The sequence below is a fragment of the Rhea pennata genome, chromosome 1, assembly GCF_028389875.1.
Source record: "Rhea pennata isolate bPtePen1 chromosome 1, bPtePen1.pri, whole genome shotgun sequence".
NCBI classification, from domain to species: Eukaryota; Metazoa; Chordata; class Aves; order Rheiformes; family Rheidae; genus Rhea; species Rhea pennata.
The window spans coordinates 190,393,772-190,415,596 of record NC_084663.1 but is presented as its reverse complement, the minus strand read 5'-3'; the positions used below and the strand labels follow the sequence as shown (position 1 = coordinate 190,415,596).

At 38.9% G+C, this 21,825-nt stretch overlaps 1 protein-coding gene across 3 annotated transcripts in view; it reads right to left on the bottom strand.

The window, feature by feature from the left end:
- The window catches only part of DCLK1 (doublecortin like kinase 1), a 251,768-nt gene that overhangs the window by 100,258 nt on the left and 129,685 nt on the right, over positions 1-21,825 (bottom strand). For all 3 annotated transcript variants that reach the window (XM_062567108.1, XM_062567109.1, XM_062567110.1), the window contains exon 4: positions 14,930-15,029. In XM_062567108.1, coding sequence (XP_062423092.1) covers positions 14,930-15,029 — 100 coding nt within the window. The remainder of the gene's footprint in view (positions 1-14,929; positions 15,030-21,825) is intronic.

Sequence of the window (21,825 nt, the reverse complement as noted above, 5' to 3'; positions counted from 1 at the left end):
TGCAGGAAAGAAGTAAGGCAACAAGCAGGATTGCAACCCTGGACTTCAGGAGAGTGGACTTTGGCCTCTTCAGAGACCTACTTGGAGGAATCTCATGGGTTAAGGTCCAAGAGGGAAGGGGGGTCTGTGAGAGATGGCTAGTATTCAAACATCACTTCCTCCAAGCTCAAGAAAAGCGCACCCCAAGAGTGAGAAGTGCAGCAAAGAGGGCAGGAGACCTGCATGGGTGAGCAAGGAGCTCCTGGCCAAATTCAGACAGAAGAAGAAAATACACAGACTGTGGAAGAGGGGACAGGCTATTTGGGAGAATTATAGGAATGCTGTCAGAGTATGTAGAGATGTGGTGAGGAAGGCTAAGGCCCAGTTGGAATTGAGTCTTGCAAGGGATGTTAAGGACAACAAGAAAGGCTTCTTCAAATACATCAGCAGCAAGAGGATGACTTGGGAAAATGTGGGCCTGCTACTGAATGGGGCGGGGGTCCTGGTGACGAAGGATACAGAAAAGGCAGAATTACTGAATGCCTTCTTTGCTTCAGTCTTCACTGCTAAGGGCAGCCCTCAGGAATCCCAAAACCTGGATGTAAGGGAGAAAGTCTGGAGAAGGGAAGACTTTCCTTTGGTTGAGGAGGAAAGGATTAGAGACCTTCTGGGCAAGCTTGACCATCTACAAATCCATGGGCCCAGACGGGATGCACCCACAGGGACTGAGGGAGCTGGCGGATGTTGTTGTCAGGTCACTCTCCATAATCTTTGAAAGGTCCTGGAGAACTGGAGAGGTGCCTGAAGACTGGAAGAAAGCCAATGTCACTCCAGTCTTCAAGAAGGGCAAGAAGGAGGACCCAGGCAACTATAGGCCGGTCAGCCTCACGTCCATCCCTGGAAAGGTGATGGAACAGCTCATTCTGGATGTCATCTGCAGACATATGGAGGAAAAGAAGGTGACCAGGAGTAGCCAGCATGGATTCACCAAGGGGAAATCCTGCTTAACCAATCTGACACCCTTCTATGATGACATGTTGTGTACCTTGACTTCAGCTAGGCTTCCGACACAGTCTCCCATAACAGCCTCCTAGATAGGCTCAGGTAGTGTGGATTAGCTGAGTGGACAGCGAGGTGGCTTAAGAACTGGCTGAATGGCAGAGCTCAGAGGGTTGTCATCAGTGGTGCAGAGTTTAGTTGGAGGCCTGTGGCTAGTGGCATCCCCCTGGTCTCAGTACTGGGTCCCATCCTCTTCAACTTCCTCATCAGTGACCTGGATGAGGGGACAGAGTGCCTCCTCAGCAAGTTTGCTGATGATTCCAAGCTGGGAGGAGGGGCTGACACACCAGAGGGCTGTGCTGCCATTCAGAGAGACCTGGACAGGCTGGAGAGTTGGGCAGAGAGGAACCTCCTGAGGTTCAACAAGGGCAAGTGCAGGGTCCTGCACCTAGGGAAAAATAACCCTAGGCACCAGGACAAGCTTGGGGCTGACCTTGTGGAGAGCAGCTCTACAGAGAAAGACCTGGGAGTGCTGGTGGATGACAGGTTGAGCATGAGCCAGCAATGTGCCCTTGTGGCCAAGAAGGCCAATGGTCTCCAGGGGTGCATTAGGAGAATGTTGCCAGCAGGTGGAGGGAGGTGATCCTGCTGCTCTACTCAGCTCTAACGAGGCCTCATCTCGAGTCCTGTGTCCAGTTCTGGGCTCCCCAGGACAACAGAGACATGGAGCTACTGGAGAGAGTCCAGCGTAGGGCTACGAGGATGATCAGAGGGCTGCAGCATCTGCCCTATGAGGAACGGCTGCGAGAGCTGGGCCTGTTTAGCCTGGGGAAGAGAAGACTGAGGGGGGATCTTATCAATGTGTACAAGTACCTGAAGGGAGGGTGTCAGGGGGGCGGAGAGAAACTCTTTTCATGTGACAGGACAAGAGGCACTGGACAGGAATTGAAGCACAGGAAGTTCTGCCTGAAGGTGAGGGGGAATTTCTTCCCTGCAAGAGTGACGGAGCACTGGAACAGGTTGCCCAGAGAGGTTGTGCAGTCTCCTTCTCTGGAGATCTTCAAGGCCCGCCTGGATGCAACCCTGTCTACCATGCTGTAGGTGACCCTGCTTGAACAGGGGGTTGGACTAGATGATCTCCAGAGATCCCTTCTAACTTCAACCATTCTGTGATTCTGTATCCACAGGAAATGTCTCTTGTCTTTGAGCCACTAAGAAAAACAAGCATTGTGCTAATTGAAGACTGAATGTTTGTAAAATGACTAGGCTAAATTAATTGATAATAAGATCTAAGATATCTATAAGTACAATGTTGAAAGTAGTGGAGTGATTAAGGAGCTATGCCTATTGAATTCCAGTTTATAAAAGCGACTGGATAAAGGATGAAACCTCTAAAGCTGGCTCCTCATTTCCAAGTTTAAGGTTCCATCACTCTTGAAGTGGATTCACAGTGCTAAGCCAGGTTGCCAAAAGTGGGCCTCACCTGGGTGGAAAGCGGTCAGGGGACATGCCCATGCCAGGCAGTGGAACAGAGTGAGCAAGCAGGACTGCGAGTGTTGGTGCTTCATTCCTTTGCCAACTGGCTAGGGCACTAACTTGAGCAGATGACAGCTAAGGTTCAGTCCCCACTACCACACTGTCTACATATTTTTGCTTACAAGAGATGCTGGGTGTAGATACCGTATACAACCTTAGGAACCAGGAAGCTGAATGGCAGTACTCTTCCTCCCTGATATATGTCCTTATTGCCAGCCTGTAGACACATACTCCTTCTTGTTTCCTATCTCTTCAGTTTCAGGAATCTTGCATTCCTACATGCATAACATCAGGGCACTTGTTTTGGAGGTGGGAAATGTGGATTAGTGCCAGTAAGAAGCAGATTATTTTAGCCTAGTAGGAAGTCACTGGTTTTAGTATCCAGTATAGCTCATTCAATATGTTGGATTTTAGGTTAATTATAAATTTGCCTATAACGTGAATATTAGGACTCTTGCAACACTGTCAAATGTGATGGACATTCTGTGTTATCTTCATGTGTACCTATGATACTTACTATGAAAACACTGGTATGTTTATTCTGCATTTCTTACAGTTTTTCCTCTCATATTGTCCTTTACCAAACATCTATCCATCTAAAATTCAGTGCTACATCAAAGAGGAAAAAAAAATAAGCAGTAGGTTCTTTTCACACCCCTTCTCTGTCTTTATGAAAAGCTGTATCAAAACTAATCCAATCCATCAATTCAATCACACACTTATCTGAACAACGCAATAATCCTAAATCACATCTACCTAACTGGTCTGAATTTGATTCTACTTGGCAGGAACATGTAATTTGGTGTGGATTGCTTGTAATGGGTAGGAAAAGGAGATGATACTCTCAAAATATTGTTGAAAACACAGCAGGAATTATAACAGCCATATTTTTGTTCCGTTTAAACACATCCTGTTATGTAAGTGACCACTGCCAGAAGATTTGGTTTTAAAGGAGCTAAACACACATACAACAGCTCTCTTGCAGTAAATAGACTTACTTAATGTATCTCAAGGAAATCAGAATACTATAGACTGATTTTTCTATTAGGTGCCTCAAATCTGTCTGAGTAGTGAAAGTTAGTAAGCAATGATCTTTAAAGAAGAAAAATATAAAATGATGTTGTCTAAAACCACCTGGCTTTCCAGCGGCTACTTAAAACAGGAATGTTGCTCTGCATGCCCTTAAGAAAAGAAGAAGAATGCCTACAATGTCAAATATTAAATATATTTTATGTTTTTCATATACATGAGAAAAAAACATTCAGCTGTGAAACAAGACAAATATCAAAGTCACTCATAGCCTACAGTGTCTACGAACAGACACAGGAGTCAAAACCGGAGATTCACATAAACATACTATCATACAGGGCTTCTCAACAGTGTATTTTTACATTTTTACAAACAAAATCCTCATGCACCACACAATTAAATACAGTACACTTACTAAAGCAAAACCCCTTTATATTGCAACATCAATTAAGAAAGCATTCATACCTGTAAACACGTGCCTTACACACGGAGTTGTGCTGAAACTTATACAGCAAAACCTGTTTGCCATCTATAGGTCCATCCGACTGCCAGCCCGCCCACATTTTTGCTTCTTCTGCCTCTACTATGGCATGCCTGTCTTCAGCTACAGAGGACTAATGCAACATTGCTTTACCTATCATCAGAAATCCAGAAATTAGCTTCCTATGTTAAAAAATACCAAGAACTCCAGGACAGACGTAAAAATCCCTAGGTACCTTTTGCCTTTAATATAAATGTATTTTCCTTGACACTATCCAGCTCAGATAATTAAATTTTTCCATGATTATTTACATAAAACTGAAGTAAACAGGCTGAGTCATCCTGGCAATAGGCTAACAGTGGGATATCAGGAAAATATGGCTTTATTATGAATATCTGCTAATACCAAAATACGTATTGAGGTATGTGCAGTGTCCGTATTTCTTTTTCTGCTGAGAAATTCTAAATAATTGTAGCTTGAAAAATGTATGTTAGGCTGAAAATAGAAAGTCTATGAAACCATCTTTCATTCTGTATTGCACTGCACAGTTCAGAGATTGTTCAGAGGAGATTTTTCATTTTTTTAGGTGAGTTGGTTCATAAGACCAACTGGTTCATATCCTCCCTGAAAACTCAAAAAGCCTATTTTTTTGACTATGTGAAAATGGATCTGTAAAGAAATGACAGACAATCTGTACCAAAATCAATTTCTTTTGCTTCATGGGAGGATGTATAGAGTTAGGATCCTGCTGCTTACTCAGTATCTTAACAGTGTATAGAAGCTTGTTTTTCCTCCAAAATGTGTTTTGCAGCTGTCTTAACTCTTGCATTTGCTTTTGGGACTGTAATTTTCATTTCTCCATATATTTTCATTAGACAGTGTGCTTTTCTCTCATGATACAGTTCATTTTTTTCTGAACACAGAAGCAAAATAGTAGTTCTGTCTTTACTGCATTGCATCTTCATTTCACTTCATGATTTCTTTTATCTTCTCATATGGCTAAAACTTTTATCAAATTTGATTTCCTTTGCAAGGCCAAAATAAACTCAATTTTGGCAAATGTTACTTTAAGCCTACATTTTCATGTTTAGTATTTGCTATACAAACTTTTTTTGTATAAAGCACTGCTGACCAGTGCTTTTTAGGCTATTTTCTGTCAGTTAAGTTTGCAGCCTTAACGCCTATTTTGTCCTTTGGATAGATATAAACCTAGGACAACTTTTAGGTCTCCAATTTAAAGATATTCCAAACCTCCTCTATGTTCAAGTACCTAATCTCTTAAGTCCAGTGGACTTCACTGTCTAGTTTTTAAAAATATTCTCTTTAAAAATAAAATTCTTAATTGCTGGACTGCTTTGGTTTTCTTTAATGTTCTATTCAAAGAAAATGAAATCAACATACAATTACAAAATCTAATGCTTTTTTCTCAGACAGGTCTTTTATAATATCTTTATTATTAACAATACTAAATCTAAAATAATATTGTGCATTATAGGTTCACTACAGAAATCTATCGGCTTTCACAGATGGAATAAATGTTCCCAGTTAGTATTAGCGGTACTTCTTTAACCTGCATCTAGGAAGTTTAAAGCTTCTCATAACGTATTAGTATTTCTCCCTCCAGTAAAAATTACACAGTTGTCTATCTATATCCAGTCTTAGCTGTGATCCCAGTAGACTCTCAGGAGAATCTCAGGAGAACTGTCCTCCCCAAAGTGATTTTAACAAAAATCAATTCTGTTTTATTTATGTGGGTTTGTCTTCATCATTAAACGTTCATGTATGAATTTAAGAATTCCATTTTAATGATAATTTCAAGCAATTTGTTTGATCCCAAATTTAGACTTCCTTCTCTCTGCTTCCCATGATCAAACCAATTCTTTTTATTTAAAGCAGACAACAATATACGCTGTTTTCCAGGCCTGCAGTACAACAACTGCTGCTCAATCAGTCTTTCATATTTTCTCATCACCTGCAGATGTTAATGCATGTTTGTAAAACAGAAAGAGCAAGCAAAGTTACAGACAGAAAAAATTTTCATAAAGCTTTGCTGTATTTCCTTTCCTGCATGATTTTTTTCCATCCTAGATATCGAGTCTTCATCAGAAACTGTCTTGCTCTGTAAGTTGTCTTTCTTTTTTTTGCTAGGCAACACAGCTCTAAGTAGCTGTGAAAGATTTCTCTTTCCTATTTCAGAGTAACAGAACAAATTAAGAGATCTAAAATCCTTTGTCTTCTAACAACCCTCCACTCAGTAAAATAAGTAGCAATGTGGCAAAGACTTTCCTTGACCCAGGTCCTTCAGTTAAAAGAAAGAAATCTCAGGTTAGTTCCCCTATTTCTTCAATCAATTTTAAGTCCTTACAGGATTTTTTGCATAAGAAAAAATGAGTGTTACAATTCCTTTAGAACAAAATTTTTAAAAGCTCTGACTGAAGAATAAAAGAATCCAAATCACAGCTCCATGACCTACCACCTACGGGTGTTCAGTTCCATGGCAACAGGAGACTTCCTAATGATTACTCAGCCTTAGATTACTTTTTGCATAATATTAGCATCAGTCCTCCTGCAGTGAGCTATGCTATGAAAAAAAGTTGATTTGAAAGTAACTGCTTACAGAAGCAACCGGAAGTGTCAGATATCATCTTGAATTTGTAAATGGGAAATTTCTGTAGTAATTTATTTTTAAAATCACAGCACTGAAGCAGTATTCCAGAATACATCTTAAGAGATCATGTTTGCAGTGCAGACCAGCACAGCCATTCTATGGAGGTCTTGTACTGGATGTATTTGTCGGACGATAAAACCCTTTATATTTGATGTATTTGTGTCTGTATATATAGCATCTAACTAAATATATATGAATCAAATACCTGTCACTGATGCACTCAGTTTCTGATTGTAACACTTCAAAATATTATCCAAATAGTTTTTTTAACTCTCTCTCTCAGCTGGTGTACCAGGGTTTGTGTTTGATAAGATTTTTTTTTTTTAAAAAAAAGGTCTTTAATGAATATTAAGGCTGAATACATTTTCCTCATATGCCTTCAGAAAGTTTCTGCTTTCTATAAAGCTAATGAATAATGGATTTTGAGTAATTATTCTCTTTTCAAAAGATCTTCCTCACATAAAAGAATCTGTGAACACTTCTGGCCTTAAAAAGGCGTGCACACATTTATTCAAGACTTCCGACAGTCTGCAGGTATAGGGCCTCTATCTGGCAGGAGAAGTAGAAGAACATGATGGTCAAATTTAACAAGTTAATCTCAATGTATTAATGTTCAGTAATTTCTCATCTGTGCAAAAGCTCTGATACATCAACACTAACCAATAAACAGGCAGGTCTCTAGGGCTCATTTTAATGCAGTTTAGTAAACAAAATAGTTGGTTCAGGTTCTCAAACTCAGTAATGAAGCACTGTCACAGCAAGAACTACTCAACTCCATGACGTCTCATACAAACTCGTGCTAACTGGAGAAAATTAGATTTTCTCTACACTGCTCAGCCAAGGTTCTCCTGGAACAGATTACAGGGTACATCTTTTCAGAAATATATCAGATTCTAGGGTTTCCTAGCATTGGAAAGGATCTGCAAACTGTGAAAAATACAAATATGAATATGCCAGCCAAGATTACTGAAATTCTATGTTGCATTTCACCAAGCTAATTAACAAGATGAGGAAAGTACACAGATAAACAAAAGGGAAGGGTAGTCTCTAAGTATTCCTGAAGTTAAACTCCTGTCAGCTTGCCAATGAAGTACTTAACAGCCTTGGAGGACGAGTCGTAACACACAAATACTTTTTGTTGCTTCCATCTTCACTGCAAGTTTAATAGCAAATAATAAATGAAAGTCTCTCCTAAAAAATATTCAAATAAGGCTGACATATTTGAAAGCCATCTTCTTTCTGATGGTACAGACAGAATATAGAAACTCAGTTTATGGTCTTGAATGGAATATGCTCAAAGGCTGTAAAATAGAACAACTTGCATAAAAGAGGAGATACTAGACAGTCATATTAATAACTCAGGTGTACAGAGAACAATATGAAGATCTATCTTTGTATATTCTAAATTTGTATGTTACTAGCACATCACCGCAAGTTTGTTTATAAAACTCATAATTAAAATTGGAATTGCAATCTTTGTGTTTAGATGTACAACTGGGATGCTTACATTTTTGGAAACTAGCTAAAATTTTGTTCTAAATAAAATCCCTTTTCCTGAAGCAATCTGAATAATCTAAATATTCCCCTGGAAAGATTAATTTCTAGAAATTACAACATTAAAATATAGTAAAATAACAAAAAAATCAAATTGTTCAGGACAATAACAATAAATAAATTCTGCCTAATCTGTTATTCAGTACATATCAAAATAATACTGCTATGAATAAAATCTCCAGTATATAAGATAATACTGATAATGTTTAATAACACTTTTTCTTTTGTTTATAACAGGACAAAATTAAAACACAATTTAATTAATATGCAAATATTATTTAGAAATGCTTGATATTTTGAGGCTTAGAGTTTTCAGTATTATTTAAATTCAAAATCAATTTTGCCTTTGAAAAATGTCTAAGGAATATGAATATTCAAAATTCTTTATGCATATAAAGTGAGAATTTCCACCAGCTCTAATTTATTGGATGATGTTTCATTTATGCTATTTTTAACAGATATCAGAGAAAGCAAGTAACACAAAAAGCATATTGAAGAACATTTGGTTCAATGTACACAGTGAATTAGCATCAACTGGAGCCTTAATGTTTGGCTAGTTTCAATGAGATGCTGTTTACACATTTGAGGTGATCACGATTTTTCCAGCTATACATATAGGCAGTGTTTCACAGAAAAAAACATCTCATAGAAATATTGAGGAAAGGTGGTAACTGTACAAAAACACGCGCAGGTATGGTGAGGAGGTGGGCAAAGGGAAAGAAGAGAGAGGGTCTACAGGGTAAGTTTGGACTGGTAAGTTATAGGTAATCTTCTCGAAAGCTCTAATGCCCCTTTTCCTGCTTATAAATCTGTCAGTGGGGGGAACAGAAGTTCATGATGGAAGTGACCAGACTTTCACCGCAATATATGCTTTGATAGAAAGGTGAGCAGTAACATCTCAGATAAGTAGACCTGTGAGGCAGAACTGAGAATAGTCAAAGCAAATGGCTTGCAGACACCAGGTAAAGAAATAGGCTTACATAATCAAGAACATATCTATAAAAAAAGACAGAATGTTAAAAGAGAAATCCTGAGCAGGAAAAAGCCTAAGTTCTGCGAATACATTTTTAATGCAAACTCATTCGGCTCAAGTGTTACTACAGATTTTATTTAATAGAACACAGTATGATACTACAACAACAACTACCTAATAATCATGAAAACAGTCTGTTTTTAGTATTTTACTGAAGACTAGGATTCTCTTGTTAAGGGTACGTTATATTTGAAGGTATGTTTAATGCCACAGAAACAAGTAAGTCACCATATACTACCATCCGGCCACATACTTCCCCACAGCTGGATCCGAGCCTTGCCAAGAGAGAGATGTTTCTAGTGCGGCTTCCCAAGGAAACAAGCCTTTTCCGATCACCTCCTGTCTGCCTGCGCGGTGCCTGCCACATCTCCCCAAGCAATGGCGAAACCTGTCAGACATCTGCTACCAAGTTGCACAACGGTAGCAGTGATCTCAGTGATATTCCTATCATCTGCTTCCTAAAAATTGTGGAACTGTCATCCTGTTGGATAGAACAGATAGCCCACTAAGGTCCTTACCGCAAGAAAGTAAAAACGAAGCACTCAAGTACCCGGCGGGAAGGAACTAGGGTACTGTGGGATTGTCCAAGACATGGAGATAAGGTGGAGATGAGACTGGAAGTCTTGCAGGACGAAGGAAATAAAGGAGGCATGGATGGAAATCCACAGGAAAGCAAGCTCCTCTCATTTTGCTCTCTCTGAACAAGTAGTTTAAATGTATATACAGCCTGTGGACTTGTCTCTCGTGCCTTAGTTCGTTTCGGCCTCAGACACAGAATATCTGTCCCGAAGGCCCGGCAGTTGTTGACATTTGAAAACATCACACGGAACTGGAACACTTTATATTTATGCCTCTGTTGAAAGCAAAGTTCTATCTCAAAGTCCCTAGAACCCACCATTATTTTCCCATTGCCAAAGCAGGAGCTTTTGGTGAGGGCAGAGTAAGTCAGCCAGCATCCTCTCCCTCTTTTAGGAAGGACAGAGTAATCAAGGTTACAGAAACCTGACAGTTATTAGCAGGAATAAATATGATACTCCTGACCCTAACTACAGTTATTGAATCAGATGTGTGTGCATGCCTCCAAGCACACACGCATGTGTGGACACTACAGGATTCAGATTTTCCTGGCAAGCCGTTTGCTGCTGGCAAGATAATGCAGTAAAACTGCTGGCACAGAGATGCTGAGCTGAGGACTAACAGAGGCCAGCAAGTCAAAGTGAAATTAGGTTTCAAAGATTCCAATCTTAGTTTTCCCCGAGAAGAGAGTCATTCTCATCACTGTTTTCATAACAGTACTATGTGCTCTTGACAAGTGATCTGAAGTTGTTTTTATATCCAGACATTCTACATTGGCTATGCTCTGCTTGGAGGCAGAAACTGAATTTGGCCTGTCTTTACTGCAGTCTTTTTACATGATGCATCTCAGTATGTGATGAAGTCTGTCATAGTTAGGAGTTAGATTGTGTGACTCTAAGCTTTCAAAGCACTCAGCCAACATTAACAACACATAAAAATAATTTAATGTCTTGAAATTTAATTTTGATATTGCCAATCTCAAAAACTTTCATATTTTACAGTGCTAAGAAAGAAGTCTTTGTTTAAGCCAAGAAGATGTTCTCATTTAGGGTCAGTTTTATGAATTATTTGCATTCCCAAATCCTACTTAGATATCTAAGTAATTAGCTGATTGCAAATATTTTTGTGAATGTGGCCCTTAAATCCTAATCTCTCCCAACATGCAACTGAGGGCTATAGAAATGAATCCTATGATGACATCTCTAATTTGAAAACTGAATTGCCATCAATGAAAGCAAACCTGAAATTTCTGCGAAAGTTCTCAGGAATACAAGCTAACAATGCCTGTAACAGCCACTGCCATATCCTAAGCTAAGGAAGTTTTCATCTCACAAGCTGTCTGATGTAACGTGTCTTTCATTCATATGACTTTTTGCGCTTAGAATTCCCACAAAAAAGCCTTCTACGAACACAGCCTCACCACTGATGTTTGACAAAGATTATTTTTAATCTTAGGTCATTCCCATGCCTTTTCTTGTCCCATCTGCACTTCCTATTCATGCAAATGTGCATGGCTGTTATATCTAACAATTAGGTCAGGTATGGAATTGAATGCTAGAAATTATGATGATGTCTAGTGATCCTGTATTTCATATGATAAACAGTGTGTTTAATATGAAAACCATATATACATTTCAACATCAAGGAAGAGAGAATAAAATGCACTGTATGGTGCAGACTGCTTATTATGCTCTTTGATGGGTCCCTAATTAACAGAGTTTTCTTAACTGATTGCCAAGGGGATATGTGATGCCTCTTCCCAAAAGATATAAAACAGGAGAGGGAGACAACATAAAAAGGGAGCATATCCCCTGTTTCAAGGGTAAGTTTGATCCTGTAGTGAAAACAATGAAAGCTTGAACTAATTGTTAACCCTAAAGAAGAGAAAATTGATTGGGTTCATAGCAGTCCAAAGATTTTGCAAAGAAAAAAGGAATCCTCTATTTTGCATGTCCGTGGATAGAAGAGTAGTAATATGGGCTTCATTTATAGCAAGGCAACCCTGGGTAGGATAGCAGAAAATTTGATAAAGAGAGTTTATAACAGAATGTCTCAGGAGGTTACAGAATCTTCATTATCACAAGCTTTTAAGCAGCAGCTTGGATAAGTATCTGTCAGAAATGGAATAGGCGATGTTAATCCCACACTTAGGGGGATTGATTCACTAACTTCTATATCTTTTTTTTTCTTTTTTTTAAGTTTCTGATTATAGGGCTTTAAGTAGGTCCTATCCTTTACTCAGAGTAAGCTATGGTAACTGTATAAAGAAAAATGACTAGGAGCAGTGCAGACTGAGACATCTGCAGTCCTTTTCCTCGTAGATAGGGTAGAATTCATCTTACCTTAAAAGTTATCTCAGTGGTTTTAGATAAATACAATGTAGATAAGAACATCTAAGTCAGGCCTGTAGATATCCTTTAAAAGCAAAATAGGCATTACTGGAGCACAATTTATCTGACTTGTTTTAACAATTACCGTTGACTGAGAGGATGTATCAGCTATGTTCTACTGACTGAGAAAGGGACTAGTGGGACGACTGGCTCAGTTGTCAACCAGTTGTCAGCAACAGTGTACCAACTCTCTTGATACTTAACAGCTAAGATGATTCCCAGTATAGGCAATAGATTTGTCAGTCCCAGAAATTTTACCTCTCACTTCTAGTGCCAGGAACTCTGAATCCGTTGATCCATTGTAGAACAACACTACTCTTTCTGCCCGATAAATAATTCCCTTTCACCAAAAAGACCAGAACCTTAATGGTTTGATTATTTATTTTCTGTCCTTTTCTTTCCCACCTTCAATTTCTGCTTTTCTTACAGCTTAAGCTGTGCCACCACAACTGTTATTCTCATCATCTGGGTGAAACTGAGAAACACTGGAGAGATGTAGTGATAAAGATTGCACAGTGATGCTTCAAGCTGCTTTCATGGGAAGTAGAGACAAGCTTTTCAAGTTGAGCTAGTAACTTTAATGTTCTTACATTAAACACAAGGGACACACATATACACAGTGTAATCACACAAGCTTCATTCTCCAACAAAAATGAACTAAAAACTCACTTGTTTTTCTTTTTTTTCCTCCCCAAATCTTGCTGCTGTTACTGTAACAAATTGAGGCCTCAGGGAAGGCTGACTGGACCTATGTCAGTTGGCACAACAGCTGTTAATTGCAAGCTACTTAAACAAATTTTCTGATATTAAAATTCCCCCAAAATGCACAGCAAAAATGATGCACAGTCTGCAAATAAATTAGAAATATAGTTTGGATCTAATTTTCTTCTACTAGCTCCTGTTGTCAAAACAGTTAATATTCACTGCAGCTCTACCTGTTAGAAAAATGAACACTAAACACATTGGTAAAGTTGTATTCTCAACCATGAGTTTCAGCTTATTTTTTTATTTTGACTCAACATAATAAAGGTTTAAGCACAAATGTTCCAGAGGAAGATACTGCTTACTTGTAGAGATGATATTTCAGACAAATAAAGGTAGAGCTGGGCTATGTCTGTACTTGAGACCTTCAAAAAAGAGCTATGTACTTCAAAAGGGATTTAGACGAGTCTCTTGTCAGCATCTCTCCTAAGTCATCTCTGGAAAAAGTGCCAGAGGATTCGGTGAGGAGACACCATGAAGTGGCAAGTGTCATCTTTCAGATAAAGATACAAAACTGAATCTTGACTATGCATTCAATTATAATTCAGCTGGTTCTCCCCTGAAAGGCAAGGACTGCAGTGCCGGCCATATTCTCACCTGGGCTACTTTCCTGCTGCCCCGTTATGTCCCTCTTAGACTTCTAGCATCTGTCCTAAAGTTGGCGAGGGTTACTTTTGCATTGTACCTTAGAGGCAACTACACTGTATTTCATTATTGGAAAGAGTAAACCTAGTGCAAAACTTGATTTTTGTTTCCACGTTATAAAGTTCTCTAGAGGAACATATAATGCATGCTTGCTTTGGTCTGTGACTGACAAAAAAAAAAAAAAAAAAAATCTGTTGTTCAGGAGTAGTTTCCTGCTTTTTAGGTTTATCTTTCAGCTCATGATACAAGCACTGCACAAACCTGATTTTTCTGTTCCTATACAAGCTTATGGAATATTTTGCTGGATCCAGCTAAACCAAGAAGTGTTCCAGTTCCACAGATTAAGGAAATAAAATTGCATCATCTTTCATTTTGAATGTGCATTTGCATCAGAAAGCAGTGATGAAGTTGTGAAGCTTTACAAGCACACATCTGATGACAGGAAGTAGTTAACTGGTGTAACAAATTTTTTGTTTGGCCCCAGTGAATTGTCCTTTGATATTTTGAAAAAAAAGACAAGAGGACCTGATACCAAAGAACTGCAGACATACCCTGGACTGAGAAAGAGTCGGGGGGAATAAAGCCTTTGCTGCTGAGTCTTGCTTTACACAAAACCTAGATTTAAATAGTAGCTCTTTTTTTTTTTTTTTTTTTTTTTTCCAAAACGCAGAAACCTTGTAGTTTTTTCTTATTGCTATAATTCATAACTTCGGAATACACAATGAAGGTAGGCACAAATCTAACATGCATTTTCCTCAATTCAATTGTTGTATTAGTCAGACTCTAACAAAACAGAGAAATCACTGAATTTTCCCAGGTGACTTCGTCTGCATTTACTGATTACATTTATCTTCTAAATAGAATTATAGCTTCCAATATCATATTACCTAAGGAGCATTACCTAAATTTTGATTATAAAAACAGTAAGGGTAGATTGTGATAAAGAACTAGAATAAACTCGCAGAGAAAATAAAGACTAAACACAAAGAGAGACTTTGTAAAAAAAGGAGTTCCATAAAACACATTACTATTTCTTGATGTGTATCAATTTCAGGCTGATGTAAGGTTTTACACCACATTGGTTGCATTTTTCCCTTTGCAGCTTTACTGTGTGCTTTCAGTTACTGCTTGTTTTCAATATTTAGAATTGAAAAAATAAAAGCATTTATTCTGCTTCTGAAAACAGTAATGTAGGTGATACAGTTTGGGCTTCATTTAGCATGACAGGAAAAGCTGTCCTCTGTTCTGGTTGTAAATATTTTTAAAAGACATCTTACCACTTTCATCCAGCAAGAAATCGTCCTGGTAACGGAACTTTTCTGGTCCACATGCAATAAAAATGTCATCATCACCAAAGAAATCCTGAAGGCACATCACCTGCAAGAGGAAAGGAAGGTATTGTATGAAATACCTCATCATCAGAACTGCAAAAACAATAAAACCTTCCTTGTCTCCATCTGCATGAAAACTCTATTTTTAATGGAATCAACAGGGTTTCATCTCCAGATAAATTTCAAAGCTGTGCTCTGACCATCTGTTACAAGTGAGAAACTCTTTTATGGACACTGCAGGAAGAGTGAGATAAGACAAAAAGCCGTAATTGTCACATTTATTACATGATGTATCAACGTGGTATGAGGTAAATGCCTTTTGTCTACGCACAAGATACCATTCAGTATTATTGGATAATTAATTTGTTTTTGGAGCTCACATTCATATTCTTTGACAGCCATGAAACTAGGTAATAGTTTTGTGAACAGTATTAAATGTATTTATTTCAGCAAAATCTCCCTAATAGGGAATGAAACTGAGGCTCCATCATATATGCTCAGAATCTTCTGCTATTTAGCTTATGTAAAGTCTGTTTGAAGGCACACATCATAGAATCAGTAAGGTTGGAAGGGACCTCTGGAGATCATCTAGTCCAACCCCCTGCTCAAGCAGGGTCACCTACAGCATGATGGACAGGGTTGCATCCAGGCGGGCCTTGAAGATCTCCAGAGAAGGAGACTCCACAACCTCTCTGGGCAACCTGTGCCAGTGCTCTGTCACTCTCACAGGGAAGAAATTCCCCCTCACCTTCAGGCAGAACTTCCTGTGCTTCAATTTCTGCCCAGTGCCTCTTCTCCTGTCACATGGGACAACTGAAAAGAGTTTGTCCCCATCCCCTTGACACCCTCCCTCCACGTACTTGTCCACATTGATAAGATCCCCCCTCAGGCTTCTCTTCCCCATGCTGAACAGGCCCAGCTCTTGCAGCCGTTCCTCATAGGGCAGGTGCTCCAGCCCTCTGAGCATCTTCGTAGCCCTACGCTGGACTCTCTCCAGTAGCTCCATGTCTCTCTTGTCCTGAGGAGCCCAGAACTGGACACAGGACTCAAGATGAGGCGTCACCAGGGCTGAGGAGAGGGGCAGGATCACCTCCCTCCACCTCCTGGCAACACTCTTCCTAATGCACCCCAGGAGACCATTGGCCTTCTTGGCCACAAGGGCACATTGCTGGCTCATGCTCAACCTGTCATCCACCAGCACTCCCAGGTCTTTCTCTGTAGAGCTGCTCTCCACAAGGTCAGCCCCCAGCTTGTCCTGGTGCCTACGGTTATTTTTCCCTAGGTGCAGGACTCTGCACGTGCCCTTGTTGAATCTCAGGAGGTTCCTCTCTGCCCAGCTCTCCAGCCTGTCCAGGTCTCTCTGAATGGCAGCACAGCCCTCAAGTGTGTCAGCCCCTCCTCCCAGCTTGGGATCATCAGCAAACTTGCTGAGGAGGCACTCTGTCCCCTCATCCAGGTCACTGATGAGGAAGTTGAAGAGGATGGGACCCATCTAGACACAGGGCTCCGAGTAGACTCCATGCCACTGATGACGATCCTCTGAGCTGTGCCTTTCAGTCAGTTCTCAATCCACCTCACTGTCCACTCAGCTAACCCACACTTCCTGAGCTTCTCTAGGAGGCTGTTATGGGAGACAGTGTTGGAAGCCTTGCTGAAGTCAAGGTACACAACGCCCACTGCTCTGCCCTCATCTACCCAGCCAGTCATTCCATCCTAGAAGGCTATCAGGTTGGTTAAGCAGGATTTCCCCTTGGTAAATCCATGCTGGCTACTGCTGATCACATCCAAATAATCTGGTGAGCTGGCAATTATTCTTCTAATATTGAATAAAAGAATAATCCCATTCTGCTTCCAAATATGAATAGTCAGGATTGTGTTTATGTAGTATTGTGTCCGTGTGTTGTGTAGTATTGTGTCCATACTTGAGTATGGACAGTAGTTTTTTGTTGACAAGGTGCACTACTTTGACTTGATTTTAACAAACATTCTGATGATTATTTTTTGCTAATATTCTTAAAAGAAAATCAGCCATTTTTCCAAAACATAGAATTTTTGATTTTTTGAACCACTTTTGACAAAATTTAAAAACAAATTAGATAAGTGGCTACCTTTAAGAAAACAAAGACACACGGAAAAAAATACTATATACTCTTTTCCTGCTTCATGCTTACAAGAAGATTATAAAAGACTACTTTTACTTATTTTTATATAATATTTTATAATTAAATAGTACACTACTATTTGAACAGAATAATTTCACAAATAAAATTTCCTGTCAGCACTATACAGAGAGGAAAGTAACACATAAGCAAGTATAAGAATCTATCCAATAGTTGATAATAGCCCAGCTGAACCAGATCATCCCACTCTTAAAAAATTGGAAAAAGTCAGCATTTACAGCCTAAAAAAAAACAAGTGAAAAACTTACTAATGAGATCAGACAGACTTCTGAAGTCATTGGTGTAGAAAACAAACAAACAATTCCTCCCTCAACCTGCAGTGATTGGTATCTAAAGGTTAGAAAACTCACACCATGCTTCCTGGAAACATGCCAGAAGGCTTTGGCATCTACAACAGTTAAGAGATTTTATGCTAAAAAATTCTTAAGGAAGACATACAGTGATATCTGTCACGACTTTCTTGCAGAGTAAGATTTGTCATTAAAACAATTTTGAAGATAAGGTAGATGAAAAAGGAGGCAATCAAGAGAACTCGATGAAATAAATATCAGGAAAAAAAAAGACAAAGATACTCCTAAAATTACCCTTTGTTTAAGCAATGCCTGTAAACTTAAATTCAGGTCCACCACATCCCCATTCCTAGCCACATTTTCATCTGACACCACTTAGTACACGAATACCAACATCAAATATGTAAATATTTGATGGAGCTTTTTACTGTGTTCCTACTCAGTTTATGTTCTGTTAGAGTATCAGCCTCAGCAACCTTTTTATAATCTCATCTACTTCCCATCTTGGTTTTTTTGTCCACAAGACACATCCCGCCTATCTTCCCACTGCATACTCCCACCAAGCTTCAAACATCTCTTCACTTCAGTCAAGTTCCTCTGAAATTACCACCTCTCCCACAGCATGCACAAAACTACTAATTTTCAGAATGACATTAAAAATCCTGTGATTTCCTGTGTACCTCCTAAGTTTGACACATTTCTGGGGAGTGACAACCTTTACATTTGTTTTTATATTAACTATAGCATGAGAATTGAACAAATAATAAAGCAACCGTGTGCATAAAATTGAGCTATTTTGACAACGTACATCAATTAAAATAAAACTCATATTTGAAAAAAGAAAGAATTTAATCAAAACAAAAAATATTTGGCTCTGTTCAATTAATAGGGTTTAATTCAATTCAATTCAATTCAAGCAAAAATAAGGCATCAAAATGGAAGCAGCAACACCTGTGTAGGTGTTCAGCTAAACTAATATTTAAACCATCTCAACTTAAATCAGTACAATTTATATGCAAAGAATAAAATGGGATTAGCACAATACAAAAATAATTTGCTTCAAATAAGTGTAAAATATATTTAAGTATCCTTGTTTTTCACCAGATTGCACTCCTATACCTCAAAGTATTGTTATTGCTTGCCTCCTCTCCCAGTACTCTCAGTGTGTGGTTACTACCTCAACTTCCTTCTCTGTACAATGATACCTACTTTTCAGAGTTTCTCTTGCTTCCTGAAATTTTAATAATTTGGGAATTATAATTCTCAGAAAGCTCATAGCATGAGTGTAAGTTCTCTCTGGACCTCTTTCCTCTCAGGAATCTTACAACTTCTCCTTAGGCTTCCAGTATCTTTTTATCTTGTTTATTAGAAGTCTTGACATGTCCTTCTGCTTCCTGTCTGCTTCCTCCTCTGCAGTATTTCCCATGCTTTCTGCTTCACCACTGCTGGTCTGCACCGCTCCTCCGAGGGTCTACCCAAGGGCCTTTCCAGAAAGCATGTAACAAATACAACCCACTCCCTTTCAGGCTTTTTTCATGGATTAATCTGCAAGCACTTTCTATTCACCCTCCATCTTCAACTAAGCAACAGGACCTGCTTCTTATTACCTATTTTTACTATATTTTCACTTTTGGAGAACACAACTTTCACAAATTATGGCTTAGAAGATCAAGGATTTGTATCACCTGTTTTAGACCGTGCCGGTGCTTAAGAGGCCAGTGTGCTTGGCTGGACATGATCATCTTTAAAATCAGTCAGTTTTTAAAGGGTAAATTACACACATTCCTCCCCCAACCCTGGCCCCAACATATTTGCTGTTTTCAAGTCACAGAATCCTTTCCTCTTCTTATTTTTCACAAATAACTTTCTACCTTCCATACTCCTCCAGGACTTTTATCACAATAAGGAAAACAAAAGCTATATAGGAGCAGTCAAACATACAATTTAAGTAATATGAAACTCTGAAAAAATAAATATTTTCCATCACATGCCTGGAACTAAACATACTATGACACTTGTAAAAGATCGACTTAGTCAGGTGATTTTTAAAGTTAATGGCATCTTTCTCACAATCCTTCATGGAAAGGATAAATAATAGTAAAGCTATCAGAGAACAAGAAGACTCAGGCATTACAGTCCTTTGCATAAGTGACAAAAAAAAAGAAGAAAAGCAGCAGCAAGAGAACTGATCATTAGTACAGGCACTGGGCAACATGCAAGCCATATAGAAAAGATTAGCTGTCATTTACTAGGAAGGTGCATACCAGATGCAGAATAGGAGAGGTGGAAGAATTTGTCATGCCTAAACTTACCTGAGCAAGTTTTACAAGCTGAAGCCTGGATCTTTCTCAAATCCTTGTCTCTGTTATCCTAGTAAACAGCTTAAAATTGAAGAATCCCATCTGCCCTTCCAGTGGGAAACAAAGGAGTCTAGGAAGAGCCCCAAACTATTTCATATCTTGGAGGTAACTCCGATGCTTTCAGTAGAAAACCAGATGGGACATGTGGAGCCAACTGGCCCAGGCCCAGCCGCAGGTATACCACTAAGCAGAGCAGCTGAAATGCCCCAGGAGGACAGAGAGCAGACTTGGCTTCCAGCCCTGGCTCAGGACTGGTTTTCCACCATAGCATTGACATGTAGGCACCTTAAAAATACTTTCATTTTTCTTTTATTTCTTTTTTTTCTTCTTTTTTTTTAACGGGAGAGTCCCTGGAACCAATGCAAAACCTCCTAACTATGTGGAGCCTTTTATTTCCCCTTGACTGGCCTGAAGCATTTAGGGTCTTAATATTCACCTCTTTGAAGTTGGTAACTTTATTATGGAGACTCTCTTTCTTTTATCTATGAAATATGTAAGAAATTATGCTTTCCATTTTGGAGCACAGATGACCCAAGAGGAAAGAATGGCATTTTGCAGATCCATCAGCTGGTTTTATTCTCTCACTACAAGTGAAAAAGAACAGTTAGGAGTGGTGGGGAGGAGGCACAGGGAGAGAGTGAGAGGCAGAGTGAGGGAGGGAGAGTGAATCAATCCTTTCCTCCAAGGAAATGAAAACTAGGGATGGAACCACCTCTTACAATGGTCATATTCTGACTATAGTGGAGAAAGAGACCTTTTTAAATTCAAAGTTTAAAATAAACACAAAAAAACAGGGAACAGATCAAAACTTCTTGTGTCTGTCCTCTCTGTCACAGCAAACTGAATATGCTCCTACTGTTCTAAAGTTGGTCAGGTATCTAGTTAATAGTTACTGAAAATTTTGAATAAAAATGAATCAGAAATTTAAATGTTCTTATGCATTCATGAATAGCTCATAACACAGTATCACCAGTATTACTAACTCTCAGGTTTTTATTACAATTTTCATGATGCTGGGTTGGTGGAGGCAAAGGAAGGGGGAGTGCTATGTGTGTTTGTCTTCTTTTAGTAATAACAACTTAATTAGAGTCATAAAGCTGAAAGCTATTTTGGATGAGCAACAAGAAAATCTCAAGCTGGGCTGCCCTGAGGCAGCACAGTTGTGGGTTTTTGGAAAGCTGGAAAGAGAAGTGAAGACAAAGAAATGAAAGGGAAAACAAGAAAGATGCAGAAGGATGTAAGAAGTCAAATGGCAAATGGGTAAAGAGTTTTCTAAAAGGAAGAAGAGAGATGAAAATTAGCAAAAGGAAAATATGAGGCATAAAAGACAGTGAATGTAAGAGAAGTGAGTTGCACAGGAGGGAGAGTCTGTCTGTACAGAGGGTGACAGAAAGAGAGTGATGGGAAAGAGAAGCCCAGCAGAGAGAGGACACAGAGAGATCCAATGGCAAGTGCCCTTCAGACTTAGTCCTGCCATTTGGGAGATTTAATACGAATTTAGAGTAGCATTTTTGAATCTGAAACAATCATGTGTTGCCTTAGATTGTAATTCATGTTAAGGTTAGAAAGATTTTCAAAAAAAACTTTATCCTTGGAAAAAACTCGGTGTTTAAATGACTCATGATTTTAGGACACTGACTCATTGATTTTTTTGTTCTAGAGGGTTGGCAACATAAAAATTTTAATTTTCTAAGTTTTATTATAAAGTTTTTTCATGTTTCTGCTACTTTTGGCTCACTCAGCCTCATTATTTAATACCTGGGTAGGTGTCTAGTTCTTCATCTGTCAAAAAAGCTCACTTTATCTCTGTTTTATTTTTTTTTCTGTTTATTTCTTTTCCTCTGTTTGTCTTCCGTATTAAAAAAACCCTCCTTGAGTAAGGATTTTAATTGATCCTTATATTTTCCCCTCTATCTTCCCTCTAACCAGTCTAACATATACTGCCACTTCTGGAGAACCTGCTTCCTACATTTTCCTACTCCTGCTTCAAGGAGGAACATCCCTTCAATTAG